Raw genomic sequence first — 27,121 nt, 5'->3', positions numbered from 1 at the left:
TCATCAATTGTATCTGAAGCACTGGGGCTTTATTTGGAGATAAGTACTAACATAATGTAACATATCCTGACAAGGATTTTCCATTTGGCCTCCAGTTTCCTGATCCAACAGGTGACTGTTAAACTGCCTGGTGGCAGGTACCTCTCAGTAGCTCAGGGAGGATATGGAAGTGGGAGTTCATAAAATCATAGAAATCATAGAAACCCTACAGTGCAGAAGGAGGCCATTTGGCCCATCGAGTCTACACCGACCACAATCCCACCCAGGCCCTACCCCCACATATTTTACCCACTAATCCCTCTAACCTACGCATCTCAGGACTCTAAGGGGCAATTTTTAACCTGGTCAATCAACCTAACCCGCACATCTTTGGACTGAGGGGGTTGTACTTCAGACGGGCCCAGGGGCCCTCCCTGCCCGCCTACATTGGTGCAGTCAAAGACTGACCCGTCACCCCCAATCCTTGCTCTCCCCTACAGTGGTGGCCTGATGCTGTAACTGTTTTCATTCAATTTTCCAGAGAAGTTGGTGAGAGGGTTACTTTTGGTTACTTCCCATCCATTGCAGATTGCTGCTGCCCTTCTCAATCTGGAAGGCCTCTGATTGGCCTTGTAGTATGGAGAGACCACCCACGACCCTTACTTGGGGAGCAAACCTGTCTCCATGCCACCGTAAGAAGTCTCACAACACCAGGTTAAAGTCCAACAGGTTTATTTGGTAGCAAAAGCCACTAGCTTTCGGAGCACTGCCCCTTCGTCAGGTAAGTGGGAGTGAAATCCCAAAGAGACGCTCTGTACCCCAGGAGGCATGGGGAAAAAGTCCCGATTTCTGTTTCCCGCCCGCAGAGGGAATTCAGCCTAACGTGTGGGATCTTGACTGCACCTCACCACTTGGGCAGAAGCACAGACTCTTCGACCTCGACAAGAGCTTCAGCTAACTGGTACAGGTTTAAAATTGAACCCAGGGCCTTAAATCTATCACATTTACCCATTAAGCCAATCGTCAAAGTGAGAGAGGTGGAGTTTAAATAACGTCCCCTTTGCTTATCTGAAAGTTTTAAAATGTAGCTTGGCCGAGTTGTTTGTCACTGAACCGCCCTGGTTCACTGATGTGGTGTGTCTTGGAGTGGCGGGATGCCAGCATCTGCCCAGGATCACCTATACGCCTGGATGCAAATCAAAATCTGGCATTCGCGACAGGAGGAAACCAACTGCCTCTGATCAAGGTGGGGTGGGGCGGGTAGGGGCGGGTAGGGGTGTTCATTGAAAGGAATGGCATTGTCATCACTCGGGCCAAACTTAAAGAAGAAACAACGTGCATCTATATAGCACCTTTCACAATGCCATAAGAACTTGACAGCATGTGAAGCAATTCTGAAATGTAATCACGCTCATAATGTAGAAGACACAACAGCCAGTTTGTGCACAGCAAGATTCCACAGAAAGCAACAAAATAAATGGCCTAGTTCATCTCTTACAGACCTCTTCAAAGCACCAACAGCCTTAGTGATCCTGAACTGACAGAACGAATGCTCCACTAGGTTACATTTTAGATAATGTAGCCAAAGGCCAGGACTCAGACCTGATACCTTCATTTTTATATTCAGTGCCTGGTACAGGAAGGCCAAGAAAGAGTGAGTAACAAAAAATAGTCTTTGTTAAAAATTCAATTCAATGAATGCTTTTGAAAACATTTCTGACAGCGCAATATGGAAGTCATGTGAAAACCAGGAAGGAATTGCCCCTCTATAACATAATCTGAAGATTTAGTGGCTTTAAGGAAATTCACAAGTATGACTTCCATCATTTGGAATATCAGAACCATTTGACTTGCTTCCAGCTTTGTAAGTGTCCTTGCAAACCTGCCACCTCTCTCCTCAAAAGCTGCCTCCATTTTTGATTTGTCCCAGTTTTATTGGGAGCCCATCTCACAGGGCATGCGCTCCTTGAGGTGAAATCTGACATTTTAGTTGGTGCCATGCAGCAGTCCTGTCCATGTTCTCTGCACCAACAAGAGCAGGAATGGGGCAGATTGTGCGCACCATCCGCACCCTTGACTAGATCACCATAAAATTGCATAGTTTGCTCATTTTGTTCCAAGCTGTGTCCAATGTTGAAAGATATATGTTGTTCTTCCAGTAGTGTCAGTGCTATTTCTTCCACCCTCCTCCCTCGATTTTCTCCACATATCCCTCTTTGGTCATGGGCAGAGGAGCCGTCTAGTATGTAATTCCAGCGGATACGTAAGCCTGAAGAATATGATTAAGTCGTCAGTCTACTTGGACATGTCCCTATCTAATGTCCACCTGTACTCCAATCAAACCTCTCTGAATAGTGAACAGGAGGAGAAGCCCTGGCAAATTTGAGATTCCCCTTTGTTTGGATTAGAGACATGGAGATCAACAACATCACTGTCCACGTTGTTGATGTGATTCAGATCAACTAACCCAACACAGGCTGCATATATCATGTGGACACTGGTTTGACGCAGGTACAAAAGAGCTCAGGTGTCTGTAGCATGGGAATCCTCCCCTGGGCACGGGCAAACACACAGCATGCAAGAATTGCTTAGTACTGTTAATAAACGTTCATAGATGTTTGTCCCTTGTTGCCAGTTATTGCAGCCTTTTGCACAGGCTAAAGTGCTTCCTAATCTACAAGGCTTGGAATCCCATCATGTGGTGCATTTATTGGTTAAGGTCAACTTACAGTAGCTAAAAGGAATATATATATTTTAAAGGGTTTTAATTACCATGATAGAATTCTGCCATCACACATCACCATGCTTGAATATAGAAAAAGACAATGATATCAAGTATCTTTCTCGAGATTATTCTGATGACATATGTAAAGTTAGTTACAAAAACCACAGGCTGGATTTTCATACGCCTGTGAGAGTAGGGTATGGGCACTCTGAAAATAGTGTTCCCACATGGCATACAGTCTTCTGATGTCTCCAGAACGCGCTGTAATTTTCTAAGGGAGAGCAGGGTGGGGGGGAGGGGTGGTGAAGGTTGGGAGGTTCCGACAACCCGCACGCCTCCAATGAGCTGCCTGTTAAGCTCCTTGAAGGGCTCGTTAACAGACTGGATGGGGACAGAAGGAGATCTTCAAAGCTGCGGAATGGGATGCCGAGCCAACAGCCTGGGGCACATTAGTGCACAGCTGTTGAGAATGCAGTGGCTGCTGAGTCAAAGTTTTGAAAAGAGAAGCAGATTCAAACTGAGGTTCTCAAACATTGGCCATCGCTTGAGCAGAGTGGATTAATCATGTGACCGACCATTTGGACACTTGTTTGGACCGTGAGATTCTGCTCTCCTGCCTGCTCCATTCTGCAAGGTAACAGCAAGCCCAGTCAGTCATGGCTGCCACCTACCTTTGGGAATCACTCTCCAGAGCCAGTTCCCATCTCCAAATAAGAGCTTTCAAGAATCAAAGAATCCCTACAGTGCAGAAAGAGGCCCGCCAAGTCAGCACCAACAACAATCCCACCCAGGCCGTATCCCTGAAACCCCACGTATTTACCCTACTAATCTCTCTGACACTACGGGACAACTTAGCATGGCCAAGCAACCTAACCCTCACATCCTTGGACAGTGGGAGGAAACCGGAGCACCCCGAGGAAACCCACGCAGACACGGGAAGAATGCACAAACTCCACACAGTCACCTGAGGCCGGAATTGAATCCAGGTCCCTGGTGCTGTGAGGCAGCAGCGCTAACCACTGTGCCACCATGCTGCCTATTTGCAAATCAAAATTGTTTCGTGACCCCCAGATTGAAAAGTGAACCCTATATCTTTCCTGCCTTTTACTTACATTGTTTTCACTAAAAGTAGGGAACAAATGAAAATTGAATCTACCCATAAAACATTGGAAAGAAATAACTTTTTAATCTTTGGAAGATCCAGTTGCTTCCCATCTCCCACCAGCTTCTGTTGAACTGCAACAAATAGAACTCTGCTGTCCTAATGCACAGCCATCAGTAAACAATGACTTTGTTAAAAGCAGGAATAGTTCCATTTGCATTGTCTCTAAAGCCGCTTAGTTATTCACTGCACAATGTGTTACTTTTACAGTAACTAGAGTCTTTCACATGTTCTCCTGTCTCTAAGGTATAATTAAATCAAACTACATCTCAAAATTGTTCTTAACCACCCAGTTAATTTTATAGTATAAAAAGTATTTTATTCTTCTGTTGGTCAATACAATCAAACCTGCAATTAAGTGTGCTGCTTACTTTCTAAAGGCTTTTGAGAACACAAACTGGGTAGGTTATATTTTGCTTTGTTCTCTGGCTTTAAAAAGATGCAGACAAAAAGTGGGAAACATATGGGTTAGCATGTCTATGATTAACAATGCACCTTGAATCATGGTCTTTTTAAAGTTTATTTATTAGTCACAAGTAAGGCTTACATTAACACTGCAATGAAGTTGCTGTGAAATTCCCCTAGTCGCCACATTCCGGCGCCTGTTCTGATCAATGCACCTAACCAGCATGTCTTTCAGAATGTGGGAGGAAACTGGAGCACCCAGAAGAAACCCATGCAGACACGGGGAGAACGTGCAAACTCCACACAGACAGTGACCCAAGCCGGGAATCGAACTCGGCTCCCTGGCACTGTGAGGCAGCAGTGCTAACCACTGTGGTACCGTTCCAGACATTGTGAATACGGTGACTGCTAAAGCTGATCTATTCCCAGAAGGTTCTGACACAAATGGGACAAGATACTGTGGATAATGAATTTCTGGATGAGTCACTGGCTCGGGATCACCTTTCCTGACGTTTTCTCTCTGCCCCAGATTCCTTACGAAGGAGGCAACAACTTTTCTTATTTGGTTTCAGCAAGTGCTGGGATCCTGGGTGAGTTTCTTCCAGGACTCAAAGTCAATATCAAAACTCTTAAATGAAGCCTTCAGTATGTCCTTGAAATGTATCCATTGACCGCCACAAGAGCACACCCCAGACTTAAACTCTCCACAGAAGATTTGCTTTGGTAAATGAATGTCGAGCATTATGACTACATGACCAGCCCGAATTATTTGTAACTGTCTTAACATGAGAATGCTTGACATGCCAGTTCAGGTGGGCACCTCAGTGCTTTGTCCTGCCATCTCACTCAGCAACATCTGAAGGCAGCCGAAGTGAAAGTGGGTGAGCTTCCTGACATGACAGTGGTACAGTCTTAAAGCCTCGCATGCATAGAGCACAGTGGACAGGATCATTGCCCAATAGACTTTCAGCCTGAGTCATGGTAAATCATGACTAGACGTTAAGTGATGTGTACCACCCTCCTATCACATTGAGTTGGGCAATAACATAATGCATCAGGCTGAATGAGCTGCATCAAATTTATTTGCAAATGAAGTAATAATACAGTAGTTAAGTTTACACAAGAAATGAACATCTCTGACTAGTTAAAGTAATGAAAGGACAGGGTGCAAAATTTGACCGGAAATGTTAAATTTGTTTCTCTCTCTGTAGATGCTATCAGACCGGCTGGATCATCCATATTTCAGATTTCCAGCATCCACAGAATGTGGCTTTTGTAAAATCTTTGCCCTTCTGTACAAATTCTTTGAACCTCCAGCCTCTAATGGCAAATTACAGGGTGATTCGTCACTGAGCTCCCTTTGGTTAATATTGGCAGTGAGGTGAATAGGGGACTGAAGAACCTGACATGTATCTGGATTATGAAAGACTGACCTCAAATGTTGACAAAAAGCTAATTGATTGAAGTTGTTGCTTACCTTCACACATTCCCCAAGACTGGTTATTTCACCTAATCGTGACTAGATATTATAACTTCATTTGCATGGTTGATCAGAGAATTAACATATAAATTACCTTTTATAATTGGATTGATACTGGTGTCTCTAGAAAATTGTCTCCCATCCGTCTTGACAATTTTCCAAGTACATTTTTGGACTCTATTTTGAGATTTCCACAAGAGAATATACATCAATCTCCTGGTAAAATGTTTATTTTTTCATTGCCTGGATTGATTTATCATCTCTTTTCAAAGTCTCCAAACTTATTTTTCGCATTCCCAAATAAATCTCCTTTACTATCTCAAAGTGACAAACACAAGACAATAAAATGTCTCTTTGCTACAATTCTTTTCCCTTGGATCCATATATGTGAAAAATGAATTAGAAACAGGAGTAGGCCACTCAACCCCTCAAACCTGCTCCATCATTCAATGAGATCATGGTTGATCTGACTGTTAACTCAACTCCACATTCCTGCCTACTCCTGATAACCTTTCACCTTTTTGCTCATCAAGAATCTATTTCTGCCTTTAAAATATTCTAAGACTTTGGTTCCACCACCTTTTGAGGAAGAGAGTTCCAGAGAGTCACAACTCTCAGAGAGAAAAAAAAATCTCCTTTTCACTGTGTTAAATAGATGACCCCTTATTTTTAAATAGTGACCCGTAGTTCTAACATCCTTTACACATCCATCCTGTCAAGACACATCAGGATCTTATATGTTTCAATCAAATCACCTCTTACTCTTCTAAACTCCAGTGGATGCAAGTCTAGCCTGTCTAACCTTTCCTCATCAGACAATCCACCCATTCCAGATATTAGTCTAGTAAACCTTTTCTGAACTGCTTCCAATGCATTTACACCTTTCATTAAATAAGGTGACCAATATTGTGGAGAATACTTCAGATGTGGTCTCACCAATGCTCTGTATAACAACAGGAAACTGTGTGTGTCCTCCTTAAATCCTCAAGGGGTCAGAGTTCTAGTTCAACCACTGCTGCTATCACTCTATTGTTCACACCAAGCAGTAATAAAATTGGCAAGTTGGAAGAGATGAATTTTGACAAGCAGCCCATACTGCCTTCCCGACTGATGGAAGGGAGAATTAGGTTGCAGTAAAATATAACATAATCCTGCCTTCCTAACTGACAATAAACTCCCTGCCTTGATCCCACTTCCATAATCTTGTAGTTACCCTCACTCCTTGAACGCAATGGCTCATAATAAGGTAGAAGTGAATTGGTGGTAGAAGCAAGGTGTGCAAACCAAGACACTCAACATGTTATTTGACAACAGGGGCTTTGAGATCAAGTCCAAACCTGTCGCCATCCCACAGTTACCTCCACTGTTCTAAATGGCGATCAGGAGAGGGAACTTCTCAAATGAATTTCTATCATTTAATGATACTGAAGTTGCTCCAGAACTGCGTTGGCTGAGATCAGCTAACTTAGCATCATCGAGAGGCAGAAATTAGAGCTTATCTATATGGATCAGTTCAATAATACACAGTGCATGTTTTCAGAATGCTTTCAGGGGACCTGGCATTAATTTCGTTTTAAGTGTGTGTGATATTACTTTATACATTTGTTACCATCATGCCAACATTAACATTTAAAGAGAAATCTGAACACCCTGTGATTAACTGACTGCACCACGTGATTTCAGGTTCTTAAACAAAATGAAATCTTGTTTATAAAATAATTTTACAAAGCAAGCACTATTAACACTATAGTTTATAACTACATGCATTATTAACTCAATTTTTGCCACCTCCAAGGATTTGTTTATATATTACAATATCTTAAAGTTGTTTACTTCCAAAACAATCAAAAGTATGCCACAGCCCACTGGAATTCAGTTTATTTCTCCTCAGTGTTCCAGCTCTTCTCTGAGGTAATAATTTTTGTTGCAGACTTCATGACTGACTGTGGGTTCCTCATTTATTTGTTCTAACTGTCATCTCAATGCTTCCAAGGTAAGTCTGCTGATGGTTTTCTTTAGTACAAGAGCCTGAAGGACCCCTGTAGATTTTACCACACATTCTTTGCCACAGGCTTTGGAGGACCCCTGTAGAATTTACCTGTGGCTTTAAGCTTGGAAACTCTTCCAGATTTATTCCTGCCACAAAATCCAAACTGAAATGAAACCTCACCTGCATTCCACATGGTGTACAACAAAGTTAATACTTTTTCTGCTTAACTGCAGACCTAACTAACTTGCATCTCCTTTTAGTGAGCTGCAAACTGTATGAGATCCAAACTGCAACTGTCCATTTTCAAAGCAAAGACCCAGATAAATTATGCATAACTCCAGTCTCCCCTGCCTATCTCCATGACAACATTGCATGCTTTGGAATGTCCTCAAAATAGAAATGCAAACACCTTGTGTGGAATTTTAACTGTGGCATGCCATTCCTGACAATGGAACAGGAAGTGGACACCACTTCCATGCTCCTTTTCCTGCACGCGATTACGACTAAAATTTAAAGTTTCAGCAGCATGCACGGGAGACATGTGTAGTTTTTCAGTAGTAAAACCCACCATCAGCTAACAATGCAACAGAAATCGATGGGTTACAAAACATCTTCCTAAGCTAACAGGAAGGCTCTTCACCATGGCAGGCAGCTGTTTGAGGGAAAATTCACAAGCGATATGTGGGAGTCTTTTAAGAGTCAGTTGTTAACAATTCAGGACAAGTAGGTCCCTGTAAAAATGAAGGATAAAGATGGCAAGATTCTGGACCCCTGGATGACAAGAAAAATTGAGAACTTAGTGAAAAAGATCGAATCGGCATACATAAATTTCAGGAAATTGAAAACGGATAAGGCTCTTGGGGAATACAAAGATAGCAGGAAACAGCTTAAGCAGGGACATAAGAGGGCTAAAAGGGACAATGAAATGTCCTTGACAGGCAGGAGTAAGGAGAATCCCAAGGCTTTTTATGCGTATATAATGAGGAAGAGGGTAGCTAAGGAAAAGGTAGGTCCACTCAAGGACAGTGAAGGGAATGTGTGTGTGGAGCCAAATGAGATGGGTGAGGTCCTTAACGAGTACTTTATATCAGTATTCAAAAAGGAGAAGGATGTGGTGGATGGTGAGTGTAGAAAAGAGGATGTTGACATCCTGGGACATGTTGAGATAAAAAGGGAGGAAGTTTGGAGGTTTTGAAAAACATTAAGATGGACAAGTCCCCAGGACCAGATAGGGTCTATCCCAGAAAACAGAGAGGTGAGTGAAGAAATTGCTGAGGCCTTGGAAAAAATCTTTGTTTCCTCTTTGGCCACGGGCGAGTTACCAGAGGATGGAGAGTAGCTAACATTGTTCCTCTGTTTAAGAAGGGCAGAAGAAACAATCCTGGAAATTACAGGCATGTGAGCCTTACATCAGTGGTGGGGAAATTATTGGAGAAGATTCTAAGGGACAGAATGTACTCACATCTGGAAGAGAATAGGCTTATTAGCGATAGGCAGCATGATTTTGTGAAGGGGAGGTCATGTTCTTTGAGGAAGTGACAAGAAACATTGACCAGGACAGGGCAGTGGATGTTGTATACATGGACTTTAGTAAAGCCTTCGATAAGTTTCCTCATGGCAGAGTGATACAGAAAGTGAAGTTGCATGGGATCCAAGGTGAACTGGTAAGATAGATACAAAACTGGCTTGGGCATAGAAAGCAAGAGCAGCATTGGAAGGGTACTTTTCTAACTAAAGATCTGTGACAAGCAGTGTTCCACAAGGATCAGTGGTGGGGCCTCTATCGTTTGTAACGTATATAAATGATTTGGAGGAAAATGTAGGTGGTCTGATTAGTAAATTTGCAGGTGATACAAAAACTGGGGGAGTACTAGATAGTGAGGAGAATTTCAGAGGATACAGCAGAATATAAATCAGCTAGAGACCTGGGCCGAAAGATGGCAGATGGAATTTAACCTGGACAAATATGAGGTGATGTGATTTGGAAGGTCTACTACAAAGAACAAAGAAAATTACAGCACAGGAACAGGCCCTCTGGCCCTCCAAGCCTGCACCGACCATGCTGCCCAACTTAACTAAAACCCATTACCCTTCCAGGGACCATATCCCTCTATTCCCATTCTATTCATGTATTTGTCAAGACGCCCCTTAAAAGTCACTACCGTATCCGCTTCCACTATCTCTCCCGAAGGAAGGGAGGAAGAAGGAAAGTATACAGTAAATGGTAGAGGCCTTAGAAATATTAGCCCACAGAGGGATCTAGGCATGCAGATCCACAGTTCCCTGAAGGTGGCAACTCAGGTGGACAAGGTGGTCAAGAAAGCATATGGCATGCTGGCCTTCAACGGTTGGAGCGTTGAGTATAGGAATTGGAAAATCATGTTGCAGCTGTATAAGACTTTGGTGAGGCCACATTTGGAGTATTGTGTATAATTTTGGTCGCCACACTACCGGAAGGATGTTGATGCATTGGAAAGGGTGCAGGAGTGATTCACCAGGATGTTGCCTGGTTTGGACGATGTGAACTATGAAGAAAAGTTGAACAAAATTGGATTGTTTTCATTGGAGGGTCGGAGGATGAGGGGGAACCTGATAGAGGTTTACAAGATTATGACAGGCTTGGATAGAGTGGATAGTCAGGGTCTTTTTCCCAGGGTCGAAGGGTCAATTACCCAAGTTGAAAGTGAAAGGGGGAAATTTTAAAAGAGATGCAAGGGACAGGTTTTTCACACAGAGGGTGGTGAATGCCTGGAACTGGCTGCGAGGAGGTAGTGGAAGCAGATTCTGTAACACTGTTCAAGAGGCATCTGGGTTGATACATGAATAGGCAGAGAATAGAGGGATATGGACCATGGAGAGGCAAGAAAACATTAGATTTAAGAGGCATCTGTGTCAGCACAGACTTGGTGCGCCGAAGGGCCTGTTCCTGTGCTGTACTGTTCTTTGTTCTCTTTTTTCTTTATCGCCACAAATTACCTGCCCAACTCTATTACATAAGACTAATTGAGAATACAAAGATAGTACAGGTTCTTAAATTTTGAATTTCACTTATTACATTGCTTTCACTTGATTCATGAGTGCATCATCATTACTTGTTGAGATTAGCTTAGTCAGGGAGCCAAATGCACTGGCGCATCTCATAGTTGGTACATGTTGATAATTACAGGGGAGTTGGGAATATTTTTCTATTGTGGATGAAACACTAAATTGTTTTTGCGTTCACCCTTGAATTGACCATTCATGTTAGCAGCCCCTATTGTTCCCACATTCTGTGGGCCATGGCTGAGCTTGCAGACTCAGCTGACCCTCTTTTGGATGCATTGTAGAGGAGATTATCAAAGGTCACTCTCAGCAGAGGTAATTAAATTGTGGGTGAACTCCAAGCCCTGGAAGGACTCTGCCAGACAACACCCTGAGATAGATACACATTTGGACAGTTCTGAGACCACCCTTTCGGGCCTTCATTTTCTGACCTTGACTGACTGTTCCTATCGTCCACTATCACATCCATGACACCAAGCCCTTCCCTCTTCCACTCCTCCATGTCCTTGACCAGACTCCACTCCACTCCACTCCACACCCCTTGCACCCACTGCCACTGATTCACCCTTGCCAGTCCTGGACCTCCATGCAGGCTGCCATTCTCCTGCTCCCCTCCCTTGTACCATAGAATTCAACAAGGAAGACTACTGACCGCAAACACAAGTGCACAAAACTAACCATTGTGCACCATATGGGTGGCATGGTAACACAGTGGTTAGCACTGCTGCCTCACAGCCACAGGAACTCTGGTTCGATCCCCAGATTGGGTCACTGTCTGTGCAGAGTCTGCATGTTCTCCCTGTGTCTGTGTGGGTTTCCTCAGGGTGCTCCGGTTTCCTCCCACAGTCTGAAAGATGTGCTGGTTAGGTGCATTAGCCATGCTAAATTCTCCTTCAGTGTTCCCGAACCGGCGCCGGAGTGTGGCGACTAGGAGTTTTTCACAATAACTGCACTGCAGTATTAATGTAAGCATACTTGTGACACTAATTAAACATTAAACTTTAAAACCTTTAAGCAAACGTGAACCCAGTGCCACGAGATTCTCAGGAGCCGCAAACTTTATCTTGACAATAGAACATAATTTAAAGAAAGTTTTACACTAATGAATATTCATGGCACACAAGTGTATTATAAATACGAACCCACCACAGACAGCATGGGATGAATTTTACCATCTGCCCACAACGGGAATCGGACCATGGAAAGGTTCATTGCCCTCGGGTGGGATTTTTCGGTTTTGGGGTGAGCGAGGCCAGAAGATCCCGCCCCACGAGTACTGACATGCCACAAGCACACTGCATCATAGTCTGCCTTAGGAAAATCAAAATTTCAGTTCCCATTTCTCTCAGTCACACTGCATGCCACATTTGCCACTCTCGCTGACTCAACAACATCCCCCCCCCTCTTTGATTCTGCAGTCCATATGGATAATTTATACTGTGAATGTATGTGATTGCCCTTTCTCCAGACTTCTCTGGGCCCACAAAAAAATGCCATATTTGCAAAGCTCCTTTCATCTGGAAACAATATTCACAATTTAAGTCCTTTATTGGGATAATTGCAGATGTCATGACCCTATCTAATCTTTAAAGATGGGTCATCCATTGCTCAAGTCGTTATATCTCTCGGTCTGACCTTGTAAGACAAACATAGGTTTAATTCTAATTAACATCAAGCTTGTTTGAGTTGCACTGAAATCAGAATTGTGTTTACTCGTTTCTCAACCCGATGCCCCTGTTTATCGACAGTTAAAGCTTTAATTCCTAAAACAAAACTTATGATATAAAACATACATGTTATGAACTAGGTGTTCATGACATATCGCTAAGAATGCCCAACAAGGTATCTGTGGATTTAATTCATAGGTCATTAGGAGCGTATAAATAGACACCAGATGGTACATTAAAATGAAACAGAAAGATAGGGCAAGAAATGATGAGAGTTTGGACCTCGAGGTATAAAAACATTGAGTGATCCAAAATGGAGAGGAAGAATAGCAAACAGTCGTTGGAGACAGTGGCGTGAATTACCCTGACACAATGTCAATGACCTTGAGCACTCCCAGCAAAGCCACTGAGTGGCAATCAGGTATCTGAAGAGAAAATGCTGGAAAATCTCAGCAGGTCTGGCAGCATCTGTAAGGAGAGAAAGGAGCTGACGTTTCGAGTCCAGATGACCCTTTGTCAAAGCTAAAAGACATAGAAAGTGGGAGATATTTATACTGCAAGGTGAGGGAATGAAAGATGAGTCATAGCCACTAAACTGATAAGAACAGATACTACACTTGATCTTAGCCAAAAGGCCGAGAAGCGATAGAGTCATAGCCACTAAAACAAGGGAAAAGGCTGCTAATGGAAGTCCGTAGAGAGAATAGAAGGTGTGAATGGCAGACAAGCTGAAATCAGAGGATAAGCTGTGACAGATGAAGATGTGTGTGTGTGTGTTGGGGGGGGGGGGGCGGTTGGTAGATGGGTGGGAGAGAGATAAAATTGAGAAAAAGGGGGAAAGGGGAAGCAAAGGGGGAAGAAAAGGAATCCGCAGTAAATTGCTTCTATCAGGTACCTGAACCTGGCTGATTTATCTGCTTCCTAATCCAGAGGCACCAATTGTAATTCCCCAAGCTGCCATTTGAGATGAGGATTGAACATAGGGGCTTTACATTTGAACCTTGAATGTTCAGACAGGGTCTGCCCAGCAATCAGTGGGTTTAATTAAGATAGATTTGCTTTTTTCCCAAAAAAGAACTTGGATTTTGAACATTTTCAACACGAGGCCACGTTCGATACAACAGCCACAAAGGTATCTCTTTTCATTTTCACCAGATATCATGCCTGTGCAGAATGTTCCAGCTCTAGCCCCATGTCGCTGCCTGACTAATTCAGAATTTAACACAGTCGGGCAGGGCTGCTGCTCCAGCCGGCTCCTTGCAGCATACCAGAGGCTCAGTGTTGACAGTTTACATTCCCAGGCCAATCTGCTGAATGCTTATTGTAAACAATGATGAGGAATGAATGAGTGTGCGGGGTGGAGTCAGGAACTGTGAAATTTCAGTCCCGCAGAGACCAAAAGTTACCATCATTAACTAAACAGAACCTCAGGGCTGCCAGTAGGAAGTACGTGTCTGCGTATCTGCAAGTTTCCAAATTAACTAGCTTTGAACAGGCCTGTCCAGCTTCAGAGTACAGTAAGAAGTCTCACAACACCAGGTTAAAGTCCAACAGGGGCGGCACGGTAGCACAGTGCTTAGCACTGCTGCTTCACAGCTCCAGGGTCCCGGGTTCGATTCCCGGCTCGGGTCACTGTCTGTGTGGAGTTTGCACATTCTCCTCGTGTCTGCGTGGGTTTACTCCGGGTGCTCCGGTTTCCTCCCACAGTCCAAAGATGTGCGGGTTAGGTTGATTGGCCAGGTTAAAAATTGCCCCTTAGAGTCCTGGGATGCGTGGATTAGCGGGTAAATATGTGGGGGTAGGGCCTGGGTGGGATTGTGGTCGGTGCAGACTCGATGGGCCGAATGGCCTCCTTCTGCACTGTAGGGTTTCTATGATTTCTATGAGGGTTTATTTGGCAGCACAAGCTTTCGGAGTACTGCCCCTTCATTCAGCTTCAGAGTGTGCAGCCAAATTTAATAAGTGAAAAAATAAGGTCTATTCACTTTGCAATTGCTGCACTGCAAAGAAAATGGGTGGGATTCTTCCCCCCCCCTCCCCCGCCGCCCCCCCAACCCACCCCCTTGGCATTAGTGTCCGCCATTGGCCAGCGGCTCCATGTTCCGATCCTGCTGCTGTCAACAGGGGGTTCCTGTTGTTCGCAATTTCCACCACTGCGGGGGAGGGGGTGTGGGGGGCGCATTGACCCAACCGGAGGATCCTGCCAGCGGGAAAAGCTAGAAATTCTCACCTAATATGTGTATGTGATTGGATCGTTTGGGTGTGCATTAGGCTCTCTGTTTACCGTCTATCTTCACAAGAATGGACAAACATGACAATGTGGTTCATTGTCATGTCCACAAAGCCAGGTTGGCATGGCTTGTCATCACTGTATAAGTGATATTCAGAGATTAACACACAGGTGACCACTAACAAGGTCGAGTCAAAATGCTCTATTCGCTGTTCGATGAACTGAACAAATCTGTGACTCAAGAGATTATTGGGCACAGTTTAGTCAGCTATAGATTAGATACACTGTTCCTCAACTTCTGCCTTTTTTTGAAGGGGGCTAGATTTCAAATTGTTCATTTTAAAAACATCAGCAAATCCCCTTTCACACTGTGATGTGCTACAACAACTTCAGCTATGGAAATATGAAGAGCGCCAATGCTGGAAATTTCTGCAAGGTGGGGGAAGCAGGAGACAAGCCTTCCTGCTTGTTCACAGTCACTTTACAGTAAGGGCGGCACAGTGCCAAGGTTTTAGCACTGCTGCCTCACAGCGCCAGGGACCTGGGTTCGATTCCCGGCTTGGGTCGCTGTCTGTGCAGAATCTGTGGGTTCTCCCTGTATCAACTTGGGTTTTCTCTGGTGCTCCGGTTTCCCCCCACAGTCTGAAAGACGTGCTGGTTAGGTGCATTGGCCGTGCTAAATTCTCCCTCAGCGTACCCGAACAGGTGCTGGAGTGTGGCGACTAGGGGATTTTCACAGTAACTTCATTAAAGTGTTACGGTCAGCCTTCTTGTGACGCTAATAAATAAACTTAAACTTTTTTGGAAGCCCCAGCCAAGCATATAAAGAAGATTTCCTTGGACCTTTTGCAGAATTACAGTAGAAGATCACCGAGTAAGTCCCTTCTGTAAAACTTACTTTGCTACTGTTTCATAGCCAACCCTATCCCTTGAATTTTTGTGAAGCACACACCGACTTTAGTTAGATCCCTTTTCACCTTTTTGTTCAATGATGCTTATTCATTGATAACATTTTTATTGGCACGATTGTCGCTGTTTTACAAATAGAACGGTTGAGTTCATCAAGTGGGTGCGTGACGCAGTTAAAAGTGTTGGATACACCAGGTGCAGATCATGTGTATATAAAGATATATCAGCTTTGAACCGAATGATTGAATAGGCTTGGGAGCCTAAATGGCCTCTTCCTGTTCCTGCATTACTGTTATGGGTGTGTTATTACGCATGAGTAGTCTGGAATCTGCAGCACGGCTATGATTGTCTGGTACATTTACCTGGCACAAGCCCTTAATGCCTTTGTTAAAGTAAATGTGCTCTAAATAAGCAATTCCAGGCAATTAAACATCTTGCAAATTCCAGGAGTTACAAAGAGGTTAATTGCACTCACAATATTCTTTTTCGCAAAGTTAGTGACTGGCTCCTTTCAATTATTATTTTTGTTTCCATAGCAGGCTGTGGCATTTTGGAGCGTGACATCTGATTCTAACATTCGAAGTGTGGTGGAAATGTGATGAAAGCAAGATTTTTATGGGCAGCACGTTGGCACAGTGGTTAGCACTGCTGCCTCACAGCTCCAGGGCCCTGGGTTTGATTCCCAGCTTGGGTCACTGCCTGTGTGGAGTTTGCACATTCTTCCCATGTCTGCGTGGGTTTCCTCCGGATGCTCTGGTTTCCTCCCACAGGCCAAAGATGTACAGGTTAGGTGGATTGGCCATTCTAAATTGCCCCTTAGTGTCCCAGGATGTGTATGTTAGAGGGATTAGCAGGGTAAATGTTTGGGGTTTCGGGGAGAGGGCCTGGGTGGGACTGTTGCCGGTGCAGACTTAATGGGCAGAGTGGTCTCCTTCTGCACTGTAGGGTTTCTATATTTCTACAATTCATAACCAGAAGAAGTGAATCTCGTTTTATGTGGCTCATACTAATTTGAAGGGCATGGGTAGTAATTCACTGGATCACCCACCCATTATAGAACCCGTCCAATGAAATGAAAATCAGATGGGTTCAATAATCTAAAATGAGCTGTGATCTGAACATTCACTTTATGGTGCCTTAAAAGGGCCAGAGAATTGTACCTCATACACTGAATGAAGTATGCTATTGCTAAGTAATCTGTGTATGACTTGGTGTGTGCTTTTAAGAAAACATGGTCTGATTATAGTAAATAACCACATCTTGGGGAGAATCGGAGGGTAATTGACAGCATTGCAGAAATGTTTGGAATAATTTGAATGTTAAGTCAATAAATAAAAAATCGTTTAAATCATTCAGAGGAATTTTACAGAAATGTAGTCATTTCATAATGTTTGATTTACATACCATACCCCATTCTAATAATTCAGTACACTTAAATCTGGGAATCACAAAAATATGGGAAAGTATTTATTTAGTAAGTAGCATGTTCTGTCCATATGATGCTTATTAGTATAGATTAGACTGTGCACAGTACTTTAACATATACACAATGTGCAGTACCTTACAGCATAATTTAGATGATAATCTTGACCATTATCTGAGTATATTGTGATATTGCACATTTGTATTCTCCAATATGATTCTAGTGCTGGCAAAATATTGCTATACACCTTCAGCTCCTCTGCTAATTTTAAAATTTATTATCCCATTACCAATATCTCGCCACGTCTGCGATGTCGAAGGAAAGGAGCAGCTTAATGAAATTGTGCATATTAAGGAATTAAGGGCAGTGGAACCACAATTACCCACACTGCTATTATCCACACTTTCAATTATCTGTTAAGAGTTGCAGTGGGAGTTGTGAGGCCAGTCAGAGTCCGAGCTTAGTTTTGCAATTGAGCGTTTTGAATTGATTTTCACAGGCTCTGCGTTCCTGATCCCATGGGATAAGAAGCTGTTATCTGGATGTCCAGTACCTGATAGAATTTACTAACCTTGCACCTCTGGTATCTGATGTTAAATAAAGAGACTAGTGGGAACTCAAGCCTCAGGTCTGGAAGACCGAGGGGACTTGGATTGCTAATACTTTCCTTCCTCAAGGATTTTTAAAATGTAAAATGATACTGAGCACTTGATTAAGTAATCTAAACAGAACAATCAGAAACTAAAAAAAACTCACTATGTCAGGCTAAGTATGGGGGACTCAATTATCTGCATGATCTATCAAGAGGAGGTCTGTTTCATTTATGGAAGATAATTGAGGTTCCCCAATTAAATTGATATTAGATATCAGAATAGGTTGGATTATTGCCAGATCATCTCTCACCAGCTCTCTACTGTCTTATATTCAATATTGGTCAGGAGGTTTGGGAGATACATTTGAAGTTTAAAGTTTATTTATTAGTCACAAGTAAGGCTTACATTAACACCGCAATGAAGTTACTGTGAAATTTCCCTATTTTCCACACTCCGGCGCCTGTTCGGGCCAATGCATCTAATCAGCGCATCTTTCAGACTGTGGGAGGAAACCGGAGCACCCGGAGGAAACCCACACAGGGAGAACATGCAGATTCCCCACAGGCAGTGACCCAAGCCGGGAATCGAACCCGGATCCCTGGCACTGTGAGGCAGCAGTGCTAACCACTGTGCCACCGTATATTCAGTCTGTAAAATTGTTGATTCAGTGCATCACAAGTATAATAACCTATTCTTGAAATTATCAGCAAACCTTCACAATGCTATCTCCACCAAACTTTGAGAACACTTTTAAAAGCTACAACCATACCCCACAGCAGGTGGCCATGTTACTGAGGGAGAAATCATTGGGAATCAGAGAGCAAATAAGGAAACCAGTCAGCCCATCATGCCTGTGCTGACCATTTGCAAGATCTACTAATTGGCCTCATTCCATTGCCCTTTCGCCATAGTCCTGCAATTTTTCTCTTTCAAATATCTATCCAATTCCCTCTGCAAGTTACAGACTTATAACCGCTCCTGACAGCTCTCCAATATGCATGTAAAGGCGGCTCTTGGACATGCAGGAAGCTGAAAATTTTGATGTAACCCAGAGAACAGAGAGGAAAGAAGGAAGTAAGCCATGAAATATATCACAAAAGTGATCATCAGTGAGGGTGCGAAAAGTAACTCACAGTCGTTCTAATTGCTTCAGATCCTGAAAGGCTCCTCTTTCAATTACATTGATCTGGTTCTCCTCAAGATGTCTGCAATAAAACAAATGAAATAGTTCAATTTTTGATCTTTTTCTTCCTATTCTTGGCTGCAAAGTAAGGGTAAAATTATTTACTCATCTATTGACATTTTGTAGCAACAATGCTTCCAATGTTAAAGTCCAACCGTGACCATAGTCATCAGAATCAGAACTTTCCAATGCAAAATGGCAGCAATATTTAGTCATGCCACAACTCTACAAGTTTAAAAAAAAATGACCTTCAGCCTTTTCAATGGCTCTCAAGATGTTGTTCTGGCTAATCCTCCAACAACTCAACTGACTATTTGGTAACCAAAGAGTCATTTGCTCAAAGGGGGCAAATCCCAGTGATACCAGGCTTTTGCATGTGCAACTCTAGGCAATATTTTAATAAAAATAGTGAAATTGCATTCTGAGGTTTAGCTCAGTAGGCTGGACAGCTGGTTAGTAATGCACAGCAATGCCAATAGCGTGGGTTCAATTCCCAGACTGGCTGAGGTTATCCATGAAGGCCCTGCCTTCTTAACCTTGCCCTTCACCTGAGGTGTGGTGACCGTCAGGTTAAATTACCAACAATCAACTCACCCCTTCAAAGGGGAGAGCAGCCTATGGTCATCTGGGATTATGGTGACGTTACCTTTATTATATATAAAATATTATAGTTTAACCTATCTTTTTGAGAGAGACGGGGCATGGCAATTGGCTTGTGTGTACAGAATTAGCAGATTTTCTGTTCTGAATGTCAGTCCATTGACCTCTGCTGAACATTATGGGTGAGACTTCTTACTGTGTTTACCCCAGTCCAACGCCGGCATCTCCACATCATGAACATTATGGGTACATGGTTGTTGGGCAAGACCAAAACAATGACTCTTAACGTAACATAAAATAAAAGTAAAATAAAGTAAAGTTTATTTATTAATCACAAGTAGACTTACATTAACACTGCAATGAAATATTGAGAAAATTCCCTAGTTGCCACACTCCAGTGCCTGTTTGGGTACACAGAGGGAGAATTTAGCATGGCCAATTCACCTAACTAGTACATCTTTGGACTGTGGGAGGAAACTGGAGCACCCGGAGGAAACCCACACAGACATGGGAGACGTGCAAACTACATACAGACAGTCACCCAAGCCGGGAATGGATCCCCACAGAATCGGAAAATATTGTGGATGGAATTTTCCAGTCCTGCCTGCCACGGGAATCGTAGCGGGCATGACATGAACCATGCAAAGATCCGTTGTCCTCAGGTGGGATTTTCCAACCTTGGAGCGAGCGTGGCCAGAAAATCCTGTCCTGTGTAACTGAGTTTTTAATGAGTTACTAAGTCATAATTACTGCTGAGCAATCACATGGCCTTGAGAAACTAACTTTAGAAATCTGGAGCATCATTCATGATTTTAGAAACTCCATGGCTATTTTAAAATTTTGCAGAAAGTTTGATTATATTTCCACTTCTGTTTTAATCCCACGTGTATGTCCCAACCTTTATTTTGCTTCCTGTAAAATCATTAAAAAGTGAATAATAATTAGTGTTTTTTTCACTTCCTGGTTTGCTATCCATGAGAATCCTTCATTGAGATTGGCTGCTCAGACTGCTTGATAACTTACTGCTCCTGAACACCAGAAATTCTCTATAGCTGATGATAGAATGAAGTGGACGCCATAACAGGGAAAATTGTCACCGCAGCGCTTGCTATGACTTTGTGGACAATTGACAAGAGGTCAATGGCAAGAACCCCTTCCTTGCATTTGATCTCAAGACCTGAGCCAAACTAAATTCAGAATGAAAAGCAGCGTGGAAATGTTGTTACTTTGTAAGATGTTGCTCATAGATTGCACTGCATTAAAAATTGATTTAATGCAGTAAGTGAAGTGATATGCAGCATAATGAAATGATAATACACATAAGGCACATTGAAGGATCCATCTGGTCTGGTTAACCAGTCAATTTGCATTTACTGAAAGACTGTACGAGCTAAAAAGACACTGGGTTGAATTTTCCTGTTCTGCCCGCCATGGGAATCATAGCGGGCGGGGGGCAGACCATTGAAAGATCTGTTGACCTCGGGTGGGATTTTCCGGTTTCAGGGTTAGCACGGCCAGAAAATCCCGCCCACTATTCTTCCAGGAGTCACAGCCCATTGCTTGCCAGTTGCTACTGTTCCATTGCACGAAAGACAGAAGTTGCTGTTCGTGCATCTCTGATGGGAGTGGATGGTACAGTAGGTTACCCATGCGGTTTGTGCATTGCTGAGACCTTGGCTCCCATTCAAACCAGACAAAACATGAAAATACCTCCCTCTGATTACTGATGAAGACACTGGGTGATCTAAGTTTCAGCTGTCTTAGCACAGTTCCTGGAAGCACTATTGGTTTGTGACACAAATCTCTAGCCTCATATTTCACGATGGCACAAAGAATGCGGGAGAAAAAAAAGACAGGATGAAAAGCAGGCTTTAGTTTTATGGCCAGTTCCAAATTAATGCAAGGAGCACAAACACGACCTGGATTTTACTTACAAAACTCGAAGATTCTTCAGCCCAACAAAGTCAGTCTTGGAAACCCGTGTGATGTTGTTCTTGTCCAGATCACTGCAAAAAATAAGACAGGTTGATAAGAAAGAGAGAATGTTTACTTATCGGGCCATTTGCATTGACATGAATAAGTGTTTCCCAAACAAAGAAAGATTCACCAAATGCAAATAAATTGTATCAAAATGAATCATTGAGCCATAATAAATATGCCATGTACCCTCTTCCCTTTGCCAGACAGACAACAGAAGTTTGCCAGACATGGACATAAAGATGAGAAAAGGCTGGATAAACTCAGCAAGTCTGGCAGCATCTGTGGAGAGAAACAGAGTTAACAATTCGACTCCAAATGATCCTTCTACAAGGTTCCCCAAAGCGAAAATGCTGGAAAATCTCAGCAGGTCTGGCAGCATGTGTAAGGAGAGAAAAGAGCTGACATTTTGGGTCGAGATGACCCTTTGTCAAAGCTCCAACAAGGTTCATTTGGACTCGATATGTTAACTCTGTTTCTCTCTCCACAGATGCTGCCAGACCTGCCGAGTCAATCAGCACTTATTGTTTTTATTTCAGATTCCCAGCATCTGCAGTATTTTTCTTTTATATGGGCATAAAGACTTTTTCCCTTTAAATGGTCTTAATAGTTTACTCCCAGTAATAACATGAAATACTGTTGCCTCGGAACCTATACGTAATTCAGCTCCACCTGATTCAATGCAACATAAAAGAATTTAAGGGATGAATTTGGTCTATGCCAACAGCAGAAAATGGTCAGGCCATGAATCGACAGTCAATTTTTCACCGTACCCGATCCTTCCACTGAGCTACACAGAACAATATTTCAGTCTCTTTTAGGAAACTTGTTTCTTTGTCTGACTGCCACTTGTATTTGGTTTGAAATCACAAAATTGGACAATATTTTTCACGCCAATGGAAAATAAAAAACTGCCACAATGAAAAATCGCTAAGAGTCCAGTTCACATGCTGGTGTTAACCCCCAAGTTCATCCTTCAGTGTTTAGTTTGCTATGTATTACAAAAAACAAACATCGGATCCAACATGCTTACAACAGTATCATCAATCCCGAAGCTTAGTTCATACCTATACAGCACGCAAGCTTTGCTCTCAGGTTATGAATTATACAATTGAATTTCTGCCTGACCACTCACTGCCCACCATCTATTATCCTGCAACTAATGTAGTAGTAATGTAGGGAGTGGGGTCTCCCCCCGGAATAAAGAAGATCAAACTGATTAAATAGTGTAATGTTGCTTTATGATTTTATTGATCTCTTACTGTTTAGTTCCTTTGAGTTTGCATTCATGATTCCCAATGCTGAGGATTGTCTTTGTGTTTTTCATTCCCTACTCCCCACCTCAGTGTAGGAAGGATGCTGATGCCTCACCACCTTGGCAAGGTAAGGATTGGGAACTCAATATTTAAGAAAGCATCTTCCAGTAGCCTCAAAGAAGTAGAATTTTGTTGGTGAACCCTCTCCTTTAATAGGCTAGGCTGAACGGTACCAGTCAGTCTCACTTCTGAATGAGAAGGCTCTTGGATCCAAGTCCAACTTGGAGAAAGGTAAGAAGTCTCACAACACCAGGTTAAAGTTCAACAGGTTTCTTTGGAATCACGAGCTTTCGGAGCGCAGCTCCTTCATCAGGTGAGTGGCAACTTGGAAAAAGAATTTAAGATGACACTTGAGTGCATTACACTGTTGGAGGTGTCATCTGTCAGATGAGATGTTAAACCATCTGTCCCCTCAGATAGGTGCAATAGATGCCATGCCACTCTTCAAGGAAAAGCTGGGAGTTTTCCCCATTGTCCTTGATCGTATTTGTCCCTCAGCCAATACCATTGAAATAAATCTGACATTTCTGTTTATGGGAACTTGCTGTGCACAGTTTGACTGCTGGATTTCCTATACAACAACAGTGACCACACTTCAAAAAAGGTTAAGGAACTGTAAAACATTTTCAGTCTGTAAGAGACAATTGACATTAGAGCAAAATGCAAGTTATTTCCGTCTTACTGTTTTGTCCCCAAATAGACAACATTCTCTGTTATAACTTGTGTTTTGTGCACTTTGCAGAGTGTTCAGGGAGTTGGTTAAATGGATTCCAAGGCACTGCTTCATACGGCCGAAACCCCAACTCCACCATATCCGAGCAACTCCTAAGCTCAGGAGTGTTTAAACAGATGGGCAGGCAGTACTTTGAAACTTCAGCCATGCAGAAAGCGTTTGAAATCCAGCATTCCTGATTAACCGCAGTGATCAGTTTAATTACACGAATTGCTCCTTCTTCTGAGCACAGGTCAGCTCTTTCTTGGGTAAACACACTCAACGCACTACAAAGGATCCTTAAAAGTTCTCAGAAATTTCTCATTCCACCATCGGTTCGATTCCCTCAGGACAGGGAGGAAAGTCGCTTCTGCATTTCAATCTGTTTGATTCCCACCTCAGGCGTTCACCAGACTGTGTGTAAGAATTGCCAGTGACATGTTCTTGTTGTTAACATCTCTTCCAAACTGCTCTTTCTGTTATTCCCTGGCCAAGAAAGGCAGATGGATATGGTCAGACCGGAATTATCCTGAATGAATGTCAGCTACAGCGACAAAGCACCATGTTTAACAAACTCAATGCAGCCTGAATCTAAGAAGATTGAGGTGTTATTTGCAATTTGTAGCTCAAATTATGGCCCGCAGATCCTTTTCTAAAGCGAACCACGGTGACAGCTTCCCTTTGCATAATTCATACTCCGCTTGACCTGGGAACACTTGCTGAATTCAGAAAGTAAAATATCATTCCCTTCCCTTGCATGACTCAGTAAATAACACAAAAAGCCCAACTTTAAAAAATCATCCCCACGATTTTCCCCTCCATTTTAAAACTCTTTAAATCCCTGTTATGTTAAATGAGAACAAAGAAAATTACAGCACAGGAACAGGGCTTTCGGCCCTCCAAGCCTGCACCAACCATGCTGCCTGTCTGAACTAAAACCCCCTACCCTTCCAGGGACCATATCCCTCTATTCCCATCCTATTCATGTATTTGTCCAGACGCCATTTAAAAGTCACTAACGTATCTCCATCCACTACATCCCCTGGCAGCGAGTTCCAGGCACCCACCATCCTTGTTGCCAAGAAAGATTTCCAATTCCAATCCAGTGTTACAAGCTAGGATCAACTTGCAGGAAAACACTGATTGTAACAACATCACTGTTAAGACTTGTCCTAAAGTTCTATGATGAATGAAAATTCTTTAAAAATAAACAACAGATAACGTGACAAAATATAACAAACGATGTGAGCTCAGAAGCGAGGAAAATTATAAATTAGCAGATAACAAAGAGACAATCCTTTTGCTTCAAGCTAACACACAGATAAAGATACAATGATATGTATTTACGCCTAGTTTCTCACATCGAGACTCCAATATTTTGACCGCAAAACATGCTGCTTAGGCATAGACACAAGAGAGCCAAGGTTCAGTTCCCAATCAATACTGAGCTAGCAGCCTTCTGCCAGACCAATATGGCAAAGACCATACGACGTAGAAGCAGAATAGGCTATTTGGCCCATCAAGTCTACTCCGCCATTCAATGAGATCATGCTTGATCTGAGTGATAATCCTCAACTCCTGCTTTTATCCCATAACTCTTGATTCCCTTATTGATTAAAAATCTGTCTATCTCAGTCTTGAACATACTTAACGGGAAATTTTTAGCCCTGTTCACCAGCAGAGAGAATGGTGATGCGGACTGAAAGCCCAGACAGGATCAGGAAATGCAATTCTCTCCAGAGAGATCGTGTTCTGTGATTTTCCAGGCCCCATGCTGGTGACGTCGCGAGGTTCAGGCCCACAAAGGGTGAGAACCTCATTTAAATAAATTCCAATATATTTGAATTTCATTAAACACCCCCACCATATAATTTCCCCATTACCGTATTTTCAAACCTCGCTGACATTACGGCAGCGTGGTTTAAAACCGGTTCACCCAGACGTGAACCTGCCGTGGGGATCCCCGGGGGCGTAAAGGTGAGTATAGCCCCCGGAGGAAGAGAGACAGTGGCTTGGCACTGCCCCCGGCAAAGGTTGACATTGCCAGATTGGCACCATGCCAATCTGGCAGTGCTAACCTGTGCCAGAGGGCAGTGCCAAGGCCAGACCCTAGTGGAAGCCTTATGGGGGGTGGGGGCTTGTGCATGTGTGTGCAGTTGGGGGAGAGGGGAAAGGATGATGCCGGTGTTGACTGTTGGTGGGGTGGGGGGTGATGCTGGTGTTTATTGCGGAGGGGTGGGCGGAATTGCTGGTGTTGGGGGGGGGGGGGGGGGGGGCGGAGGGAGATGTCAGTGTTTATTGAGGGGAGGGTGGGAGCCTGAGGCCTCCAGAGTAGGGTGGGAAGGCTTTACCGGCATGTTTAGGCCCTGCCCCTCAAAATGACGGTATAAAACACACCTCTTTTTTTGACAAAGTGCCGTAAGATCTGGAGAGAAAACCTGCCTATCTTTCCTTTGAAATAAAGGCCAACATACCACAGAGACATTAGCATCACCAATGTTGGGATGGGAAACACAATGAATTGGCTTAAGCTTTCTTCTTCTGGTCACTACTCAGCAACCTCTGCTATAAACATCAATATAGAAAGGGAGAGAAATACAGATGTGACTGGACTGGAAGAATTGAGCAATGGTCCATTTTTAAAAATGGAAATTTAGGTAAAGGCTGAGGGGTGAAAATGCTGGTCCCATCCTGGCCAGAATCACGAGCTTAAAAAGAGATGGGGTAAGGGACTGGATACGTGCAGTGAGCCAAGAGACAGGCTGAAAAGAGTAAACCTATTAGCTGAATTATGTTCAATCATTTGCAATTTTTAAAAAAATAATGGAAATTGAAAATGTTAATCTAGTCTGGTGTCTGTCACCCTATAATTTCATTTAAAGAGGCACTCCACCCTGTTTCAATAGACCATAATAATCATCATCATCATTTCAGTGGTTAGACCACAAGCATAGTCCTTTGCCAACTTCCCTGAACTGTGCAGTGCTATATTGTGGGGTTAATCATGATTTTAAGGACTCAGACTCTTGTCTTTCTTAACCCAATTGCTTTCTCCCCTGTCAAGAACACTTTGTGTCCCCCAAGTCTGTTTATTCTGGCTCAGTGGTTTGGGCCAACAACCACCCTAGATTCCACCTCTTTTCATTCTTTTTCTGGCCCCTTGCTACTTCTCTAACTCCAGCGAAAAGTGCCAGTTGCGTTCCAAAGTGTGGCTTCATTGCTAACATTAAAAACACAATTTGCATTTATATTGTGCATTAGATATTGAAAAATATCCTAAACTGCTTCACTCAGGCTGAATCAGATTTTTTTTTAAAAAATGGATATTTCAGTTCAAAAGTTAGTTCAAAGGGGTGGGGATTTCGACAAGGGGCTAAAGGTGAAGATGGAGGTGGAGAGCACCCAGAATTACAAAACTGTAAAATGGGGGAATAAGGGTACTGGTCCGAACTGGTCCTGTATACTTTAAAATGGAACACCAGTGAAATAGGGAAATAAGAGCACTGGTCCGAACTGTTTTTGCCTTCTGGGAATTAGGATTTCAAAGCATGACGTTTAGACAGCTGAAGGCACTGCCACCGATTGGTTCTCAAGGAGGGAACATAAGAGTCTGGAGCTGGGGGAACACAGAATAATTAGGAGAATATAGGGCTCAAGGAGATTACAGGGAAAGGGCAAGACCATTAAAGGGTTTAAGTGTAAGGATGATTATTTTAAATTGGAAGAGT

General features: G+C 43.0%; 1 protein-coding gene and 1 pseudogene across 2 annotated transcripts in view; both read right to left on the bottom strand.

Moving 5' to 3' along the window:
* LOC144505230 (slit homolog 3 protein-like) overlaps positions 1–27,121 on the bottom strand; it is a 678,283-nt gene that overhangs the window by 611,570 nt on the left and 39,592 nt on the right. For both annotated transcript variants that reach the window (XM_078231240.1, XM_078231241.1), the window contains exons 2-3: positions 21,323–21,394; positions 18,739–18,810 (exon numbers count right to left, since the gene is read on the bottom strand). In XM_078231240.1, coding sequence (XP_078087366.1) covers positions 18,739–18,810; positions 21,323–21,394 — 144 coding nt within the window. The remainder of the gene's footprint in view (positions 1–18,738; positions 18,811–21,322; positions 21,395–27,121) is intronic.
* On the bottom strand, positions 12,984–13,097 carry LOC144505685 (U2 spliceosomal RNA; annotated as a pseudogene).

This window comes from Mustelus asterias, chromosome 16 (genome assembly GCF_964213995.1).
Source record: "Mustelus asterias chromosome 16, sMusAst1.hap1.1, whole genome shotgun sequence".
NCBI lineage: Eukaryota > Metazoa > Chordata > Chondrichthyes > Carcharhiniformes > Triakidae > Mustelus > Mustelus asterias.
This window is presented reverse-complemented; position numbering and strand designations above follow the sequence as displayed.